This window comes from Ambystoma mexicanum, chromosome 1p, assembly GCF_040938575.1.
Source record: "Ambystoma mexicanum isolate Mex_15411 chromosome 1p, UKY_AmexF1_1, whole genome shotgun sequence".
NCBI classification, from domain to species: domain Eukaryota; kingdom Metazoa; phylum Chordata; class Amphibia; order Caudata; family Ambystomatidae; genus Ambystoma; species Ambystoma mexicanum.
In genome coordinates, this window is record NC_090921.1 from 1,065,292,028 (window position 1) to 1,065,313,375 (window position 21,348).

Here is a 21,348-nt window from a genome sequence, read left to right on the forward strand (position 1 = left end):
TTGTTGTGTTAAAATGCGAGATGCCACTAGTAATGTTAACAAAAAAATTGATTGGGGCAGGGGTGGGCGGTTTGTGGGCGCGAATGAGACAACCTAGAATTGCGTGCACTGCATTTGAGTGGAAAGTAGTAGGCGTTTCACCGTGGCTGTCCCCCTCACCACATCTTGCAATGCTGAATACTCCACTTACAGGATAATATAGGGAGGCTTTTCATAAGATGTAACTGTCTTGTTATTACCACAAAGCGCAGCTCGACATTTCACGAACTGTAAGGAGTCATTAATGGCTTCAGTCGAAGCCTCGTATTTTAATGACAAGTTAAAGTTTATGCAATGCCGAGCTTCGTTCCATTGTGGGTATAGATTAATCACTGTTTATTATTCTGAGAGAAAGCTTTATATCAGGGGCTCCTTAAAGACAGCCTCTCTTTTTAATGCAAAGCTTTCTCTCAGAATGAACAGTGTTTTATCTATTCAGCAACGGAGGCAGCTCGCGCGGTGCTCTGCTGCTTATGTCTGTGACAGCTCAAGAGGGGCTGTGGCTCAGGCTTAATGCAGCCAATCAGCAAGCAGCCGAAGACAGCCGAAAACCAGGGGATACCAGGCATTGTTTTCTTTTGCGAAGAAACATCTTGTTCGCTGCCATGGTGGTACTGGCGTGGAACCCGCTCCTCCTACTCAGTAAGAAGCGATGTTAATTATTTTTGGCAGGGCTCGGGTGCAGCCTACTCGTTTGGATGACATAATTTATTTGCGTGTGAGGATGTAATTCAAGCTGGTGTATTGTGGGAGAGGTCTGGGCGTGGTGATTTCTGTATACCCCCGAACCTTTGCGAGCGGGACGATCCGGCGAGGGGGATCATTATACTGTTTATGACTCTTCCACTTTATATTGTATTTGAATCCTGAAGCGGAAGCATCTGATACTTATTGTAGGTCCCTTTGCTGTTCTTACAATTTTACTCGTTTTGCTTGAAATCTTTGGGTAAGAATGTATTTGCCATGTTGGGTTAATACATATGTTTACCAATCAGACCTGCGAAGATGTGTGGTCAAGTAACTAAATTGCAGACTGGGCTCAAATCCCAGAATTACCATTAAACTGAAGTGTATGACGTTGTGAAAATAATGCCTTATTTGGCAACATTCTGAGTTCGTAGAAGTGAGTCCGTATGCAGTGTACACTTTTGGTCGCAGACCTTTTTTAACAAGACTTCCGTTTCGCGGCTTATTTAATAATAGTGATCGTTCATAAGCATTTCACAGTTATTCCTCTCTCTCTATTTTAATGTGACTTCCGCTGCTGCACCAGAGCATCCAAGGCGGATGTCACTCTTAGAAGTCGTGTCCTGTGTGTCTCTTAGAGCGATGCTGGTACACATGATGCAAATGAGGGGTTCCCGCACGTCTCGTCTGCATGGTGCGTGGCAGGGGAGTTGCTAGGTCTGGAAAAGACCTGGGGCTAAGCTGATGTCGGAACTGTTAGGACTCGGGGCTAGCTAGTCTTTTGGCTGTAGCTCCTGAGATTCTATCCAGGGCTACAGCCGAAAGATAAGGGGCTATAGCCCCCTAAGAAGCCCCCCTGCCCCCCAGCAACGCCCCTGGTGCGTCGTATCGTATAACTGGCCCTCGGGAGGCTCAGCAAGTTGGGAGGCTGGGGCTCCGCGCACAGCATGAGTATTAGAGAAGGCGTGTATCAATGGAAAATGGTCACTGCCAATTTGCATGCACCACACGAGTAACAGTGATACCTGTCGATCAGACAAGGTTCAAGGGCACTACAAAAGATTTGATACAAACATAGAGGGTGTGGGGGAGGGGGTGCAGAAGGAACCATTCTAATTGTAGATGACGTGCCCCCAGTGCAGAGCAATTCGATACAGTTGCTTAAGTGTCGCAAAATGTCTCTTTTCGGTTCCCTGTTTTAGCACAAGGCCACATAGCCTGTGACCCCGATATATGTACAGAGACCCCAATATTTGTGTGATTAAAATTCCTATTTGTATGTAAAAATAATCCCACTGCTATGCCTTGCTGCTTGATGACGTGGTGCTGATCTGCAGGAGCACAGGCCTGTTGCTCAGGACCTCATCTCCCCGATAGTGCTGCTTCTCTATTGATGAGTATCTATAATAAGGGTTCCTGGTAAGCCTTGGTCGTCCAGGTACAGTATTAGCAAAAACAAAAAGCAACAATCGCCAACTATGTAAAGACCGTTCGTATACAGCTAGAACCAACACTGCTTAAACTAGGTTGAACACAAAGAAAAAAAGAAAGTGAAAAAGGACACTGAAAAAACCAGGGTCCGGAAATTGTGTCTGTATTAGATATGTATTGTGGTGATTGTACAGATTGTTGCCAATAAAAGTGTATAAATGATTTGTTTGGTATGATAAATTCATGTTATTCTGGTACAAAATAAAAACCATGTTTTTACTAGAAATGTATAATTCTATGGTACTGGTTTGAATAACTAGAAATAGGGAGTGCGCCATAACAGCATTGGCGATTGTTGCTTTTTGTTTTTTCTCTATTGATGATCCAGGGTCAGACTCGAAGAGTTTTTTTTTTTTTTAAACATTTTGCACTCGGTGTGTATTCAAACATCTTGAGCAACGCACACGGGGCAAAAGGGTTGCAAGGTACACATACATCAGATCCATTCATTGTCACCTGCCTGCTCCATGCCATTATCGCCTCCTTGTAGATGTGTGAACGTGACAAAAAAGTGGAGGATTACATTTATTTAATACATTCGTTTGTGCTAATTTCATGAGATTAAATGTGCATTACTACCTGCAGAATTATGAACAATAAACACCAATGATTGCATGCCGTTTTTGAATCAGACAATATTGCATGTGTCAACCTTATCCTCTTTCAATTGCTTAAAACACTTGAGGTTGGCAATTTGGAATCGATTTATCCTGTTGCGTGTCTGACAAAAAAAGCACCTTTTATGCATGAATATGTTAAACTGGTTCCATGCCATAATATTGCCTGGAAAAAGTCGCCAGGTAGGCCCCTTTTCCTGACCCCTGAAATACTTTCCCCAAATATCCTGGAAGGGGTATCATTTATATTATAAACTCCAATCCTAGAGTATTTGGGGGAAAGTGTTTGATTTTACGGAGGGTGCCATTTTAGGGAAATGACGCCCCGTGGCGGCCATTTCCCAGGCGACTTTATCACTGGACACCATTACGTTGGGCCTCATTACAGGTATGGAAGTACCATGCCGCTTTTAGCGGCATGGCTACCCCCATACCGGGTACCGGGTCCGGGTTTCTTGAATGGGGAAAATACTGGGCCATTCCGATCTTGGAGGGCCTGGTATTTCCCCATTCAAGGAACCCGGACCCGGTACATCCCCATTCCCATTTGAGCCCCCATAGGGCTCAATGGGAATGGGGAGGATGCTGACAACGGGCCCGTTAATGACGGGCCCGCTGTTAGCATCCTGGTCTGCTCGCGGGACCCGCTACGGGTCCCACGAGCCAACCTCGTAAGGAGGCAGTAGTGTGTTAACGGCGCCGGCAGCTCTACCGGCGCCGTTAACCCCCTACCGCCTACCATGAAATGAGGCCCATTGTCTTGTATAAGAGTCGTTCTTTCCTACTTCAAAACTTCTGACTTTGCCACAGATGAGGGATAGTGGTGGTGGAACGAAGTCACGTGTCGCACTGGAAAATCACTGTCTCACTCCATTATCCTTCGTGCTTGTGCTTTTCTTTCTGTTATGTTATGTTATTTGGTATTTATATAGCACTATTTATATCATTGGTATGACCTCAAAGCACTGGTAGTGAACAGTAGTGAACACCCTCGGGGACCGCAAGCAGCAGTGTGTCATCAGCACTGGCGGCTCGCCAAGGGGCGCATAATCATATCACCTTGGAAGCAGCGGCAGCCCTCTGTGCATAGATCACCATTGCTATAGCAGGACTCAAAATAGTTGTTAGCGGGAGCAAACGTGTAAAAGAAGTTGATCAAAGAAATGAAAAACGGATAGAACATGGTAAATTAGCAAATATGTGGCTAGAAGAAAGTATACATGCAATAAGCTTCAATTGTCTGAAGAATGGGACTGGTAATCTATGAGTAGAAACCACTGCATTGGAGTCACCTAGGAGGGAGATTACATGTGAAGAGGGGCCCAAAGCTTGTACGTGTGTTTGGTTATTTGCCCACGCATTGGCTGTCGGTAGCCGTTCCCACGCTCTACCTGCTCCTCCCCAACCAAAACACATCCACCTCGGATCTCTTTGATCTAGCTCTATCATGCAGTGACATCAAACTTTGGTTTGCCAGTGTTATTTCTAAGTAGTCTGATGAGAATTAATGGCTTAATTGCAGCTGAAAATGTGCTCCTGGCTGAATAAAAACTTAATCAATTATGTCTTCAGCTACTTCATAGATATCTGTCACGTGCACTGTAAAAAGCAAGGATTGACAAAGCCAACAGTTTTGGCTTTTTTATAGGCATTGGAAGGCATTGTTATCATATGCTAGCAGTTCGGGCTGGGCTGCTACCTTCAGTGGCGGCAGCTGCTGACTGATTTGCACATGGCTGGTCCCCTTTTGCAATGGCGCAGACGGGCTAAAAAACGGTGGTGTGGAAGGTTGCCCAGAGCAATTACCAGTGGTTTAGATTCATTCAAAACCTTCCACCCATCACTTTTGTGGTCAGTTTGTTTCTCCTTGTGAGAGAGGGTATGCCCAGACGTGGATCCCTTGCTCGCTGCGCCACAGGGAACCAGGCTGCACCTCACTGAGGAGGTCCAACAAGGCCAAAACATGTCTGGGGTTGCTTGGTTTTCTGCGCAGAGGGGACCTGGCCTAGCAGTTCGGGCTGGGCTGCTACCTTCGGTGGCGGCAGCTGCTGACTGATTTGCACATAGCTGGTCCCCTTTTGCAATGGCGCAGACGGGCTAAAAACGGTGGTGTGGAAGGTTGCCCAGAGCAATTGCCAGTGGTTTAGATTCATTCGAAACCTTCCACTCATCACTTTTGTGGTCAGATTGTTATCATATGGCCAGGTTATCATATCCTTTTCCACCTGTTGCCATTTTATGGCCAGGTATTAGCATTATGGTAGTGCCTGGCAAATGCCTATCCCATTCCTACACAAAAGCCCAAACTGTTGTCTTGTTTCATATGAAAATAAAGGTCATGTAAGTCCCAGCATGCAGCGTGGACTGCCACATCTTGCAGAAGTGGCAACGCATGGAATATGTTCAATTTTCAGCAATAAGAGTTACGTTGCACACAAAGCACAACATTCACAAACCGAAACGTAACCATATTTACAAACAGTCAAAAACCCGAAAGAAAATTTAGGAACACACTCAAACGCAAAGGAAAGATACAACACAAATCTAAACCAGCATCAAACAGGAGCAGCCAAACATAATTATACTGTACTTTAATACAGCGTCAACTTCAAAATCCATCCAAAGCACCTTAAACCAAATACTTTACACCAGCAAAAAATGTTTTGCGTATGCAGGCTGCAGGATTTGACCCACAGCAGACTGAACATCCTGTCTGCAACTAGGAGAGGGGTGCAGAGCAAATTGCCACAATTTAGCTGGAACATCCTATGCTAGTAAGGTAGTTTATTGTGGTACAGGCTTGCTGAAGACCTATGCCCCTCATTTTCAAATCATATGGTAGGCTTACATTTCAGGGTGCGGGGGGTTATGATGGGTGCACGCCAGGACTCCATCCATATCAGAAGGGCATCTATTCCTGTAACAGTTTGAAATATAGACCTAAACCGGCCTTGCAAATAAGCAATGTACTTGTTAGTTGTACACTCTCAAATTAAGGGACTTCTCCAAATGATTACAACAGGGAGTAACTGATGGGCATGTGCCTGCTCCTTGTTGCCACCTGCACTGCTGTGTTGATGTGTATAGGCCACAGGCATCAGCAGCACAGGCCATATAGTGGAACTCTAATAAGAGTGTTATGCGATCAGAAGAGGGCCTTTGAGATTAAAAAGAATGCTAATTACTGCGCAAAAAGAAAATGTGTTACAGCAACCACTACCATTATTTTTAAAAGGTAACGTAGCCCCGACCACCTTCCAAAGACTTATAAACTCCATACTCAAAGGACATGAACAATATGTGGGGGCGAACCTCGATGACATCATATACAGCCAATCCTGGAAGAAACACCTGAAACATTTGGAGGCCATTTTAGAGACTTTTCAACAGGCCGGCCTACATGTTAACCTGAAGAAAACACATATGCAAACTTCAACACAAAATATCTGGGATTCTTTGTCGGTCAGGGTACCATCAGACCGCAGAAGGAGAAGATAGAGGCAATCAAAGACTTCAGTTCCCGGTCACGTCAGCTACTATCGCCGATTCATCCCTAATTTTTCAACTATAGCCACATCACTGACAGACCTTCTAAGAACCTCAGCCCCCGCCAAACGGGAATGGAGAAATGAAGCTACGGAGGCAGCCTTCAGTGCCCTTAAGAATGCTCTAAATGGATCAAGCGGTACTACGATGCCCTGATTATGAAGGCTCCTTCTTTCTTCATACCATCGCCTCTGGAACCGGTCTGGGAGCAGTCTTATTCCAAAATCAGGCGGAAGGCTGAGAGACCAATCCTCTTCATAAGCCGGAAACCTCTTCCTCATGAAATGGGATATGCTACCACAGAGGAAAAGTGTTTGGCGGTCAAGTGGGCAATGGAGGCCCTCCGGTACTACCTCCTGGGATGACATTTTACACTGGTGACTGACCATGCACCATGGGTCTGGTTAGCGAGACACAAAGATACGAACCCCAGAATTCTGAGATTGTTTCTGTCCCTTTACCCTTTTTCATTCCAAACCATCCACCATCCATGTCGACCGATGGCTCAAGCAGACTTTTATTACGCGCCCATACTCTTCCTGAATGTAAGGGCCTAGAGAGGGGGGGTCTGTGAAAGGGTTAACAAGGAGAGGGTGAGCCCTGAGGGAAAAGGTGGCAACACAGAGCATCACAGCAGTGAAGGGGTGCAAGGATGACTGCAGAAGGGGGGACAATGGGGATTGAAGATGGGTTGCTGCAGCGAATCAGAAAAGAGCAACTGAAGGTTAAGGGGCTTTCCTCTAATGTATTGTTGGTTCGTTGACATGGACCGTGTGTGGAAGAGGAGGGAGGTTTTGAATGGGCATACTGAAGCCCTCGGCGACAAAGAAGTCAGTGAGGGAAAAGATGTTCTAATAATCCAGCCGTGTTGGGCTGAAGTGAGAAAAGTGGCAGCCTCCAACAGCGTCGTCATCAGAGGGAAGCAGCCAAGTCAATTGTTTATAAAGGATGTCACAGGAGACCAGAGTAACTGACGAGGATCGCGTTCGGAGCCGTGTTGTCAAAGGGATTGAGAAGTAACTTGATTAATCACCACCGTCGCCGGAGGGAAACGCCCACGAAACACACTGCGTTTGTTATTGTTCAGAGTTTGAAGCATCAGTGTAACTGACATGCTCGCGTCCAGAGCCGTGTTGTCAAAGGGATTGAGAAGTAACTTCATAAATTACTGCCGCCGCCAGAGGGAAGCGGCCGCGAAGCTCACTGCGTTTGTTGATGTTTAGAAGTTGAATCTTCAGTGAAACTGACAAGCTCGCGTTCGGAGCCGTGTTGCAGAGGCAGAAGGTGAAATGACTCTGAAAGGCAACGCTGCCAGAGGGAAGCAGCCGTGGGATATTCAGCGCGTGTCAGTCTTTACAAGTAGACCAGTGAAAGTGACTTCCCCCGCGTTCAAGGCTGACCCATTTCATTGGAACAAAATGAGGCTGAAGTAGGGAGAAACCACGCCGGCAGGGAAATCCTGAATGCAGAGGGAAACACAGTAACTGTACAGGGAGCATATTTGTTTTACTTTCTTGAAACCTCTGAGGAGCTGAAAAGGGCCATACATTCACTTGGGCTGAAGACAAGAATATGCTCGAAACAGATTACAGTTGGGCGCAGAATGGGGAAGTGAGTCACCAGTTGTTCTAAGGAGGGAAAAGAAAGGACTATAGAGTTTCTCCAGTGGAACTGTACTATTACTATAATTTTAAATGTATTACTATTCCGCCCAATCTTTTATACGCTGAGCAGACCAGAGGAATAACAGTTTGATGTGAGAAAACAATACTACGGAGTGTTGTCCTTATTTCCCATGCATAGAAATTGTGACAGGGGGCAAAGTTATAAGCTGCGCAAAAAGTGCTCTTTCGATGAGTTGAGCAACATTACTAAAGGGCTGCTACCGGAGGTCCTTTAATATATATTTTATCCGATAGTGTGTAAAAAAAATAAAAAATAAAAAATAAAATAAAATTGCATTTAAAATATATTTTAAACATTACTTTAAATAATAATATATTTTAAAAAATGGGCATGCCCCTGCAACACAATAATTCTAAACTTGCCTGTCACCTGATAGATCCAGAAGGATGATACTTAATGGTTTGAGGCCCATTTCGTCAGTAATGTATTACCCTGCTTAATATCTATGGGCCTACAGAGGATACAGAGGATATGTACAAGAAGAAAGAGGGGATTCAACCTGGGAATCCTCCCGTCCTCTATCAAGCGTTGGTAAAAACCAATTAGTCAAATATTTATACAAAATGAATACATAGTACAATAAACATTTGAAGAAGAATTACAGAACTCAAGGGTTTATGAAAAAATACATTTTTGTATATTTTTTGGATATACAGGCACACAATGTTCAAAGAAATGTACAGATGGAAGCAAACAAAGTAGTTTGTTTTCTGTGGCAATGCGTTTCGAGGAATTGGTCCTCGTCTTCAAAGGACTGTACGGACTGTTAGAGGGGAATTGGACAAAGAAACTCAATGAACTACAACTGCTTAAGAATATAGAGAACTTTCCAAATACAGCGTGCTTACACGTCAAGTTTCTCTGTTTTGGTAAAGCACATCCTTATTTCATATTCAAACATTTTACAATCAAACAATTGCTAAAGAGATGTATAGCTCTGTAATTACGGCTGAAGAAGTTATCAATGCATAGTCAATTTTTGATGACGGGAAATATTGATATCTATCATTTTATGTAGATAACCTAACAAAATACAACAGTGGTAGATCAGCAAGTTTTGAATATAACTGCACCAAACGTGATGGAAATCATTACATCTGGGAAGTGAATCTAAGCTGAGGAGGTCATAATGGATAAACCCAGTGTCAAGAAATAGACAAAACAAAAATGGGTAGTAATGATGTGAAGGAGGTTGCCTAATATGGAATGCGCACTGGAGGATCTGAATCTCCAGACGATAGTGCCCGTGCTTTGAGTCTAGATAGTCTGCGGGTAACCTATCCCTGTGTAAAGGCGGGTGGTGTAGTATTATATAGCTTCAAAGCGACTTCCGTAAGCAGATTCTCCTTATAGTTTGAGCTCTGCAAAAAATATATCATACAGATATTTACCTTTTGAAAGTGCTCCTAATATGCAAGGATAGGTAAGTACTGAATGTACTGGAACAGACAGCCGAAAAGGTTTCAGCACTAAATCGTGTAAAATAGTAAAGGGAATTTGCAGTTGTCTACAGAGTTGGTGATATTGCCGGTGCGATAGCACAGCAAGTAGAGCGCTCGCTTTGACATTTGTGGAGAGCCTGCCGACCCAAGTTCGAATCCCGGCAGTGCTAAACTCAGCCTTTCATCATACAACATGGTTATTAATAATACCTAATCCCCCACACTAGCGTGAGAAGGGGGTTTCGATTCTATAAAAGACAACGAGGCGAGTATTATGCATTCACAATCTTTACTCTGAACCACAGCAGCAAAGAATAAAAAAACTTTGTAAAACGATTTTTTTTTTCCTCAAATAAACACAACGTTATGAACAATGCAATGGGAAACATCCCAGTCCAACATGGTGGGCAGGTCATGCCCTGGAGGTAGCCAGTGGGCTGTGAGCCAGTCCCATATATGTCCATTCCTTTAGCAACTCCTCCTCTTTCTGTCACTGATCCTTTTCACATGCCCACCGAACATTTTCTCCACGCAGAACGAAGAACAAATTCCCATGGAAACGTCGGAAACTGAAACCTTCTGCAACTTGGAGCTGAACATCCCGCTTCTTCCTGTGTCGAAGCCATCAACCGAAAGCTGAAACAACAACCAAACACCAGTAAGGGTGGGATAATACTCGCCTCCTTGTCTTTTATAGAATCTAAACACCCTTCTCACGCTAGTGTGGGGGATTAGGTATTCTATAGCAAGACAGGAAGCTCATATTAATTCAAAGCCCTTGCATTACATTCACAGCCACATGAGCAATACGTTTATGATAAAACGTCTTAAAAGTTGACTCCCTTGACCAGTCAGCTGCTTTTAAAATCTGTTCCAAACTACCCCCCAGAAAGGCTGCTTTAGAGGCCATAGCGCCCCGGACTGAGTGGGGGCCAAAAGAGGGTGGGGGTCATTCCGAGTCTGGAGGTAAGGTACACCATGCCGGTATTGATTTAGCGCCATGGTTTTCCGCTCCATGCCATTCCGACCCCTCAGACCGTAAATTACGGCACCGTAAACTACAATGCCGTAATTTACGGTCTTGGGTCGCGCGCGCGCACCACCATGGCGAAATTAACGCCATGGCGTAAACCGGAGCTGATTCCAAGTAAGGACCACACGTAAATTACGTCCTCTCCAAGGCCGTAAAGTACCTTACCGGCAAGCAGTACATACAGGCATCTCAGAGAAGGAGTAAAGAACCCTGAGCAGTGGGACCCAGAGCCACAGGTGCACACATGCAACACAGACGGAGGCCAGGAGTCTGGCATAGTAGAAAAGGAACACACCCACACACCACCACCCTCCCACACCAAGATGACACCAAGTCCACAACCACACAAACCCCTGCAACAACACCAGGCCCCCCCCACTGAGGAGACACAGGGATAGAAGGAGGGGGGAGACAGGCCCTGCATGCAGCACCAGTGCATCCTCCGTTACCACCCCTGCAGCCCCCATGCACACGTAGCATGACTTGACGCACTAGGAGAAGGCCTACCAGACAGACACCCCTGACCACCTAGACTGTGACACCGTCACCACCATATTGCGGCACAGACACAAGACAAGCGAGCACCATACAAATGTACAGTGCCAACCCGGCACAAGTGATGGTGTTGCCTGTGCCCCAGACCCATGCCAAAGGCACCCACCAGCACACAGTGGCATGTCACAACTGTCCATTATGCGACCACATATCCAAGTGCCCTTACACCCCCCCAAACACATCCCCAAACACACAAGGGTCCACCGATCCCCAACATGGACCACCCATGAGACACACAACAGTAAAGCTGGACCAAAAGCAAATGGAGGCATGCCAAATGACAATGGTGCCCCTGACAGCACCCACCGGTCGTATGTGGACCAGCTTGGCATGCACGTTGCGGACATCAACTGCAAACAATACCACTCCCCCTACGTGCAGATGGAATGCAACACTACCAAGAACCGCACACATGGGTGGGCCCGACACCAAACAACTACACATGACTCAAAGGGCCTGCTGAAATGACATGATATGATATGATATGGCATTTGGAACGCGCCTATACACAAGTGTCTCAAGGCGCGACGAGGCAGGGAGGGGGGAACAAGGGGAAGACAGACAACGATCCCACTAGGCCAGGTGTCACACAGACCGCGCAAGTGCAGGGGTAGTGAGAAGGGAAAAAGTGCAAGTGCAAGGGGACAGGGGAAGTGCAGTACAAAGTAAGTCGAATATCCAAAAATTAAATTAATAGGGCCAGCTGGTGGCAAGTGCAAGGTAAGTGCAGACAAGTGCTGGGAAGGGGGGGCTGTAGGGATAGAGAGACAGTCCCGCAGTGCAGGGGTTGCCAGGGAGGCAGTGCAAGTGGAGAGTGGCTGGGCCCAGGACCGAGGTCGGCGAGAGTGGCCCAGATCCAGATCCTGTGCAGTTTCAGTGAAGAATTCAGCAGGGGAGAGGGAGAGAGAAAGCAGAAGCAAAGAGGAAGGTCATGAGGTGCTTCCGGAACCAGAGATGGTTCTCCTCAAATATCAGGGATGCAGGAAGGCTGTTCCAGAGGGAGGCCCCTGCCGCGGAGAGAGATCTACCCCCAGCTCGTTGCTCCGAGAAGCGGCTGACCCTGAGTGAGTCGGAGACGGATGAGCAAAGGTCTTGGGAAGGAAGACATTCAGGAAGAGAGAGTAGAAGGTATTCATGCCCCAGGCCCCAGAGGGCCTTGTGGACAATGCATAGTGTTTTGAACTTAAGGGAAGGAGGGAGTGGGTGTGCCGATGAGGAGAATCTCAGTCCTACTAGCATTAAGGCAGTGTTCATTGGCTGCACACCATTCCTGGATATCAGACAGACAGTCGGAGATGAGGGAAGGAGAGGAGGACGCCGAGGGTAGGCTGAAAATTCGCCAGGTATCGTCCGCATAGCGCTGAAAGTTTGGGCAGAGGGTGGCGATGCGGTGGCTAAGGAGTGCCAAATACTGGTTGAACAGCCAGGGAGGGGGATTAGATCCCTGGGGAACCCCACAGGTGGAGGAAAAGATGTCAGAGAGGAGGGCCCCAAGTTGGACCTGGGAGGGTCGATTGAAAAGGAAAGAGGTCAGCACGCTACCGCGCCACATGGCCCAACATGCAGGATGACCTGTCTGGCTGGCTGTTGAGTCGTCTGACTGTGTCATGCAAGTGCACTGGTGCCACAGGGTGGGTGCCTGCATGAACCAACTGCGTAGAAACGATGGAGCCATTGTACGTTGTTCACCCTGACAACAAACCTGCCCAAGAACCAGGGCAACGGCACATATGAACATATTTTCACTTTGCCAGAATAAGGCACCCACATCACACTACATCTACACCAACTGACAAGGGATAGGCACACTACACCAGCACCACTCATTGGCGCACACCACAACCGCAAGTGCATATCCGAGGGCACACTGCACATTCACATTGTGGCATCCCCCAGCCTGGCACCACATTGGAGACCCACCCCTGAAAGTGGAATTCACGGAGGACAGCAGGGGTACGATATCACGTCACCGGCATGGCACCCCCATAGGAGTGTTGGGAATCACCATAGAATGGATCAGAGCTGGATGATGGACATGATCCACAGCCAAATGAGAATGTACACAGTACACAGCACCAGAATGATCCGACATCAGAACAGCAGCATGCGACAAAGGAACATTTACCCCAAGATGTCCACACCACCGTTCACGGACCATCATGTAGACACGACACCCCACAGCATTACATTGCATCGGACACATATTTGTGTCCCTGATCGTGCCGAATATATCTATGTACATGTACATATGGCCATCATCGAAAGCCTGCCATGACAGCCAAGTACTGTTCACCACCATGACAGTCCACACACCCACCTCATTTTGCGACACATGCAGCTGTTGGTGGATGTACCCTAACAGCAAGCCACATGACCCCTGTCATGAACCCCCTGAACAGACCCATGGGGCAACCAGACTATGGCCATACCCGTGCATGCGTGTAGATGCAGCAGTCACCAGGTTTGCGTGATGCACATATGTGCCCGCGAACCAGGACTGGTGGCTGACCCCTCCACTGATATGTGGTGTCGAATGGGCCCATGCCATATGTGCAGATGGACAAAAAGTGCAATGAAGAATGTCCACAACGGTTCAACTTTGCAACACCAATTGTGTATTGAGATAACAAGAAATGAAAAAACAGTGCTTACATCAGCAAATGCCCATGCCCCCTCCACCTCCCCCAACTCCAGAACACAACATCACCCCCCTCCCCCCAACTCCAGAACACATCACCCCCCGCCCCCCAACTCCAGAACACAACATCACCCCCCTCCCCCCAACTCCCGAGCAGTCGTCCCATGTAGGATCTGGGGACCACATGTGGCAGGAATGGCTAATGTCCCTTGCAGCCCTTGTCTGGGGGAGGCAAATCCCGTTTGCGCAAGGAACGCCGGAGGCGTCTCTCCGGGCTGCCTTGCGTGGCCTCACTTGTCGCGGACGTGTCCTCCTGCTGTGGCTCCGTATTTTGACTCCCTGCCTCAAGGGCATTAGCAATGCGGTTGAGGACATGGCATAGCCGGGTTGTATTGTCCGTCAGGGAGACGCACAATCTGGTGGTGCAGTCGTTGAGTGACTGGCGCATTTGATCGAGTTCCTCATGCAGTCCAGCCCTGGTCTGGCGATTTTCCCCAATATAGTTCTCTATGAGATCGCTCAATTGCTGAACTCTGAACTGGTCAGGTGAAGGGGGGCCATCGGATGATCTACTTGCACCAGCATGCTGTGCAGGGGGTTGTATGGGTGGACTGGGGGGAACGACGTCACACCCCAGCGGGTCAAGTTCAAGGCTGTGCACTGGTGATGGTGCATCCCCGGAGTCACTGCATGACGCCAGTGTCACGAGGCATGGTTCCAGCATTTGCATGCTCTCCTGGTCGTCCTCCGACATGGGCCCCTGGATGGGTGGCGGGCGGGGCTCCCACTCATCCGGTGCAGTAGCGGCAGCCTCCCCTGAAATGCTCGATTGTGCTGAGGTAGGGGTTTGCTCAGCTGCTGCCGCGGATGTTGTGTGGTTTGCTGGTCTGCCAGCTTCAAGTGGCCTTTCCGTAGGCTGAGGGGTTGTTTTCTTGGCTGCTGGCTACGACCTGGCCCTGCCAGTACCCGCGGAGGTGCTTGGCCGGCTTCCTTGGGGCTCTGTGCTGTCATGGTCTGTGCCTGTGGGGGTAGGAGAGAGGGACAACATTAGTGTATGTGCTATGTCCTATTTGCATACATGGTTGCATGGACATTTCAGTCATTCACGGGTTGTTCAGTTTGGGGGGTAGCTATGGCAGTGGTACATGTGCATGGTGATGACATATACACATGTTTGGGAGTGATTCGTTGTGCCCTGTTCATGTACATTTCGGCAGGTACTATGCCTACCACGCTGGACGGTGTGCATGATGGGCTGTGCAAGTCAGTGCAGTATGGTTGATGTGCGTTATGTACTCGCACTTGGGCCAGCATTAGGCGGCACTTGCCTCGGCATTTGTTGGATGGGGGGATGCGTTGGATGGGGGGAGGGCAACAGGAGAGGGTGCCTTTGATGGCCCCTGGGTCAGTTTACATGATGCAATGGACATTGCCAGTGTGCACTGTCAACACTCACCTCCTTCTGCAGAAGTCGTTCTGCCGCACTCCATGGTCCCCACGCCCTCTATGGATTCCGTGCCAATGAGCTGCGCGCAGGTCTCCTCCCACGGCTCTAGTTGGACCTGTGTACTTGGCCCACCTCCCGTCTGCAGGGCCTGGCTGCGGTTGCTGGAGAGGAGGCCCTGCACCCGCACCCGCAGGTCGTCCCACCGCTTGCGGCAGTCCCTTAGGGTGCGGGGGGTGCTTCCAACAGCGCTCACCCTCTGTGCCAGTTCCACCCAGATGGTCTTCTTGCGGAGGGTTGATTCCTTGCGCATATCGCCGCTGAAGACTACATCAGCATGCTCTGCCAGGTAGTCCACCATGACCTGCAGTTCATCGGTGGAGAATTTCACCTTGCGGACGCGATCCGCCACCCTTTTTGGTGCTTTCGGCATGTCCTGCGGTGCCTGGTCCGGTTCACGACTTTACTTTCCTCACAGGGCTGCTGGCAGCTGCGGATGGCAATGGATTGTGTTTTTAAAGATGGCCGCCGCTCTCCTTCCCGTTCCTGTGCGATGTCGTAATTTCCGGATCCGTTTTTTGGCGGAGACCGTAATTTACGGTTTCTGTAAATTACGGTCACCGTAATTTACGGTCACCGTTATGCACTGTCACTAATGCTTACAGGGCGGTGTAGTACTTTACGTGTCGGTTGCATGCCGGTAGGGGTTTTTCGGGGGGTTTTGCGGCAGGCCGCGCAGTCCTTTTCCGGCATGACGGAAAGCGCGTGTCCGAGAGCTCGGAATGGGCCGTAATTTTCGGACTTCAACCAGCACGGTGTCGTACTTTACGCCATGCCGGAAAATACAGATACTTACCGGCATGACTCGGAATGAGGCCCGATGTGTCAACCCCCCGCCTCCCGCATAACCCACTTGATCCATCTGGCCAAAGTAGAAGGGGAGACTGTCTTATGGAGTTTCCTGTAGGAAATCAGCAGCTGAGAGGTACTCAGAGGCCTAAAACCTTCAGTTTTAAACTCAAAACATTTCAAACAGTTGACCACACATAATTTACAATCTTCAGGAAAAGCTGGATAGGATATTGAGGAAGTCAAGCATTTAGTCCTTCGTGAGATAAAGAAAGTAACCCCTTTAGGGGTGAACATCTTATTATCCACATCCAGAGCTCTGATATCAGACACCCTCTTAATAGACACCAGACATAGTAACATAGCAAGTTTGCAAAATAACTGTTGCAGGGACAAATCTTCATTAGGAGGCCAGGACCTGAAGAGCTGAAGTACCATATTAACGTCCCAAAGAACCGAATACTTCGGTTTTGGTGGAACCTTAATATGAATAGATTTGAGGGCCCTACACACCAAAAAGTGCCTACCCACTGGTTCTCCCTTAACCAAAAGGTGACCGGCTGAAATAGCTGACCGAAACCCATTAACAGTCCTGTAGGCTTTCCCTTCCTTAAACAACTCCACTAGAAAATTAACGACTTCTACAGGAGAGGCAGAAACGGGATTGAGGTGCCTAACTACACACCAGCTAACCCAGCGGTTCCATGCTGAGGAATACCCAGACTTAGTAGAGGGCTCCCAGGAGTCCCTGATGACCGACATAGAGTCTTGCGAAAGTCCTCTGAAGCACCAGGAAGAGCTGAAATATTCCAAACCATAAGGGCAAGGTGTCCCTGCAGGACCAACTCATGAGGGAGACCCCCGGATCCACCAGCAACTGGGGATCTAGAGGGAGAAGACAGGGAACATCTACCGCCAATTCCAGAAGGGCCGGGAACCAAACCTGAGAGGGCCAAAAGGGGGTAACCAGAACCAGAGACACCGCTTGTCTGCGAAACTGGACCAGAACCTGAGCTATCGTGGCAAAGGGAGGAAAGGCATACCCCAACTGACCCGACCAATCCTGCAGGAAAGCGTTGGTGGCCTGAGCCAACGGATCTGATTTCCGACTGTAAAATCTGGGAACCAGACAATTTAGTCTCGAGGCAAACAAGTCTATCGCCAGGGGACCCCAGAGGGACGCTATGCGGGCAAAGAGAGACCTGTTCAACATCCAATCGATCCTGTCTTGCAGGTGCCTGGAGTTCCAATCTGCAACCTCGTTGCTGACTCCTGGGAGGTATTCTGCTTTCAATAGAATATCCCTGTCAAGGCAAAAGTGCCAAAACTCTCTTGCCAATTCTGCCAGGGCTTTGGACCTGGTGCCCCCCAGGTGATTGATGTACCTCACCGCAGAGATGTTGTCCATGTGGAGGAGAACACAATTCCCCTGATCCTTGAGGAGACTTCGAACAGCAAAGGACCCCGCTAACAACTCTAGACAATTGATATGTAGTTGTTTCTCTGACTCCGACCACTTCCCCCCCTGTGGAAACCTGACCCAGTCTGGCTCCCCAACCCGCTCTGCTTGCATCTGACTCCAGAATGACATCCGGAGATGGCCCAAATATTGCCTTGCCATTCCAGGCCTCCATGTGCCTGAGCCACCACAGGAGTTCCAACCTGGCCTCTGGAGGCATATCCACCATCTGGGAGTAAGAGAGACACTTGCGCACATGCTTGGCTTTCAGGCGCTATAGCGCTGTGTAATGTAGGGGAGCAGGAAAGATAGCGTGAATGGATGCTGACAGCATTCCCACAACCTTGGTTAACTGCCGGAGCGAGACCCTCCCTCTCCTGAGGAGCAAACAAATCTCCTTCTTTATCTTGGAAAGTCTGTTGTCCGGGAGAAGAAGGATGTAAAGCTTTGAATCTATATTGAAGCCCAGAAACTGGATACATTGCGTAGGCTTCAATGTGGATTTTTTTACATTTATCACAAAACCTAGATCCTGTAAAAGGGTAACAGTGAATTTCAGATGAGAGCACAGAGTTTGCTAATTCTGGGCTAGCAGAAGCATGTCGTCCAGATAAATTATGATCCGAATCCCTCTGGATCTGAGGAGAGCCATCACAGGCCTCATGAGCTTGGTGAAACACCATGGGGCCGAGGACAGACCAAACGGAAGGGATGCAAACTGCCACAGTCGACCCCCCCCCCATTGAAACTGAAGAAACTCCTGATGTGGGGGAAACACAGGAACCACTAGGGAAGCGTCCTTGAGGTCTAATTTGACCATCCAGTCCTCCGGGAGAAGGGTGTCCCTGAGCAAATGAATCCCTTCCATCTTGAAGTGGTGATATACCACAAAAGAGTTGAGGGCTTTTAGATTGATTACTGGGCGAAACCCCTCGTCTGGCTTCGGGACTAGGAAAATGGTACCCAGAAACTGAGAGGCCCTGTAAGAGGCCAGGACTACCGCCCCCTTGGAGATGAGATCCCCTACTTCCACATCTATGAGGGATTGTTTGACCCCGTCGAACACCAAAGGAAGGGGATAAGACAACTGGCAAGGAGGGGCATACAATTCTGATAGCCTTGAACAGTTTGTAACACCCAAGGATCCGAAGTGAGGGCCTCCCACTGTGGAAGAAACCTGGCTAGTCTGCCCCCTAGACTTTTGAGGGAAAAAACTTTTAGCACCTGAGAAAGTACCTCAGTGGCCCTCTTGATCTTCCAGCGCCTCTGCCGGCACGTCCTCTCCAATTTCAGTTTTGTTGAGGGTAAAACTGGATGTGTGCTCCTCAAGCAGAGGAGGGATTGTATGCGCCACGGGCGCAAATTGGCAGGGACGGGAGGAGCCCTGGGTAAAGCGGCCGGAGGAGTGGGCCCTACCTCGTCCAGCCTTGTTAAAAACCTTTGGGGCAAATACCTTTTTTATATTAGTCTGCCTCCCACCGGCACTAAATGGGCAGTCTGCAATCAACCCGAACCTTATGCCTTAAAAAACATGGACACTCCTGAACCATGTGGAAGATCTCCAATTGATGGATATATGGTGGATTCTCCACCCACTGCGGAGTGACTTTACTTTTTACTCACTTCATCATAAAATGTATGCTTGCTTAGATTATGATACCATTTATAATGCTATTATGCTTTCAGGCCCATATTTATTTTGAACCTAAATAGACAAGTGACTGCATGTGTTGAGTCTGAAAATTCAATGGGCACCACAGGAATTGCAGAACGGTAGCACTGAAGAATAACTATTAGGACGATCCCCAGGACCAGTGCCAGCCCCAGGTCTGCCAGCACCCTGTGCGAGATTTGTGTGCCCCCACCACAAATGCAGAACAGCAGGAGGCTCAGTTCTGTTGTTCGGCTGATACTTTTACATTTATCAGCCGAGCAACAGAACTGCGCCCCCTGCTGTTCTTTTAAAGTGTGTTTAATGGCTACGCCCGGTGCAGCATGATGCGCTAGGCCAGACCGATACTTGCGTTTACATGACACTGAGCTGGAGGCAAAGGACTAGCCTCCAGCTCCGTGTCATGTAAACTCAGGGCACCCTTTATTTTCTGCGCTAGGGGGTGGGGGCTGCCCATGTGCGGCTGCAGCACCTGAGCGTACCTTGAGACGGCGCTGCCCAGGACACAGCGAGTTAGTGGTCCTCTAGGAACTGTCACAGAGAGGAACGCCTGCCCCTCTCCCTGGGCGCATGGAACCCAGTACCGTATCCGTGCCAAGCTACCAGCGGGTTGTGCAACCTGGTGTAGTGGCATACTCCTCAGTGCCTGGCATAGTGGCATACTCCTCAGTGTACTCCTTTGGTATAAGCATGTACCACACAAGTTGGTAGAGTGACTGAGCAGCCAGGCTTATCTCATTTCTTAACTTATAGATTCTAAGAATGAAGCAACATATAGTGTTAGGTGAAACTGTACGTGTTTGCCTCCGTTGCTCATTCACTTATTGTGGAATATGTGCAGGATTATTATTCTTGCCCCATTTGCTGTGGTCCAATTTGAACGACCAAAATATTAATTTACTTTTGCACATTTTATTAAGGAAGATTTTCTCTAATTTTTGTTTGTGGAATGGGACTCTAGCTAGATAGTATTCTTTTATAGAAGTGTGTAAAGCAAGTCTGCCCTTAGTCTCAAAGTCACACTCACGCCACGGGCCAGACTCAGCCTAATATTAATGCGCTCCACCACGGGTGTGTAATTCACGAGAGAACAAAAGGGGCTGTGTGCTGCATTATGTAAATGGCAGGAAGTAAATGGCCATTCCTATAACAGATTAAACAGCCAATGAATTAACCTTTGCATAGACGCTACAGCGTTCATTAGCTTTGTTGTTCCAGTTGCCCGTACCAACACATCCTGGAGGAGGCTGCCAACAAATATCACTTTCTTGTAATGATAGTAAAATTGGGCGTAATGAAATATCACATAAAACGGCCAACAATAAATCCCTCATTCCGAAGGCCTTAGCACAGAAGTCCCAGCTTGTTACATCAAAAAGAACGTTCGGAGATTTAAGACCAAATTTCACCTGAATAGTGTTTATAGACTTTAAATCGGCAGCTTCGAGGTTTGCAAAATAAATCATTAGAAGGTTGCTTACAGCTGCTGGAAATTAATCCCTTTCCCATTTACCTACCCTTTGGAAGAAGCTGTTTGTTTCCTTCTCTGCAGGAGAAACACTTGTGTATAGGCGCGTTATAAATGCCATTTCATAGCATATCATATCAGGAGGGTGCGCAAATGGTACCCATGTTACAAAATCAAAGCTGCCTGAACCCAAGACATTATAGTTTTGTAAACGTTGTGATTGTTTCACTACTCCAAGTCACAGCATTTCGATCATGTTCAAGTCCACGGACTCATGTGGAGTCCGGACGGCAAGACCCTGGTTCTCTATGCATCCAGCAGTTTATAATTTTCCAGCATTATCCTTATTTTTCAGGTGTCCTGGAGAGAACACCTTTGCATATGTTGTACCAACGTCCCACATACAACATGCTCCTTAGAAAATGTCCGTGATCATTAAGCCTTCATAGCACTATGGGACCTGGGCCCTTCTAAAAGATGCCACACACAGACCTGGAGCCTCATTACAAGTTTGTCGGTCCGGTAACTACGGTACCGGTAAGCTTGCCGGTACCATAGTTGCCGGACTGGCAAACTACGAGTTCTGCTCGCGGGTGCCTTTACACCCGCCAGGACTGGCCTGCCGGGCTGAACGGCACCCGCGAGCAGAGCATGTCGGATGCACCAGCACCATTTTGAATGGTGCCGGTGCATCCAACCTCCCCATTCCCATTGAGCCCTGT

General features: G+C 48.2%; 1 protein-coding gene across 13 annotated transcripts in view; it reads left to right on the forward strand.

Moving 5' to 3' along the window:
• Positions 1-535: 535 nt before the first annotated feature.
• Positions 536-21,348, forward strand: part of LOC138447993 (SLAM family member 8-like) — a 656,143-nt gene continuing 635,330 nt past the window's right edge. For all 13 annotated transcript variants that reach the window (XR_011259980.1, XR_011259978.1, XR_011259979.1 and 10 more), the window contains exon 1: positions 536-681. Coding sequence is in view for 9 of the 13 variants with exons in the window: in XM_069604529.1 (XP_069460630.1) it covers positions 645-681 (37 nt within the window). In the remaining 4 variants the exon portion in view is untranslated. The remainder of the gene's footprint in view (positions 682-21,348) is intronic.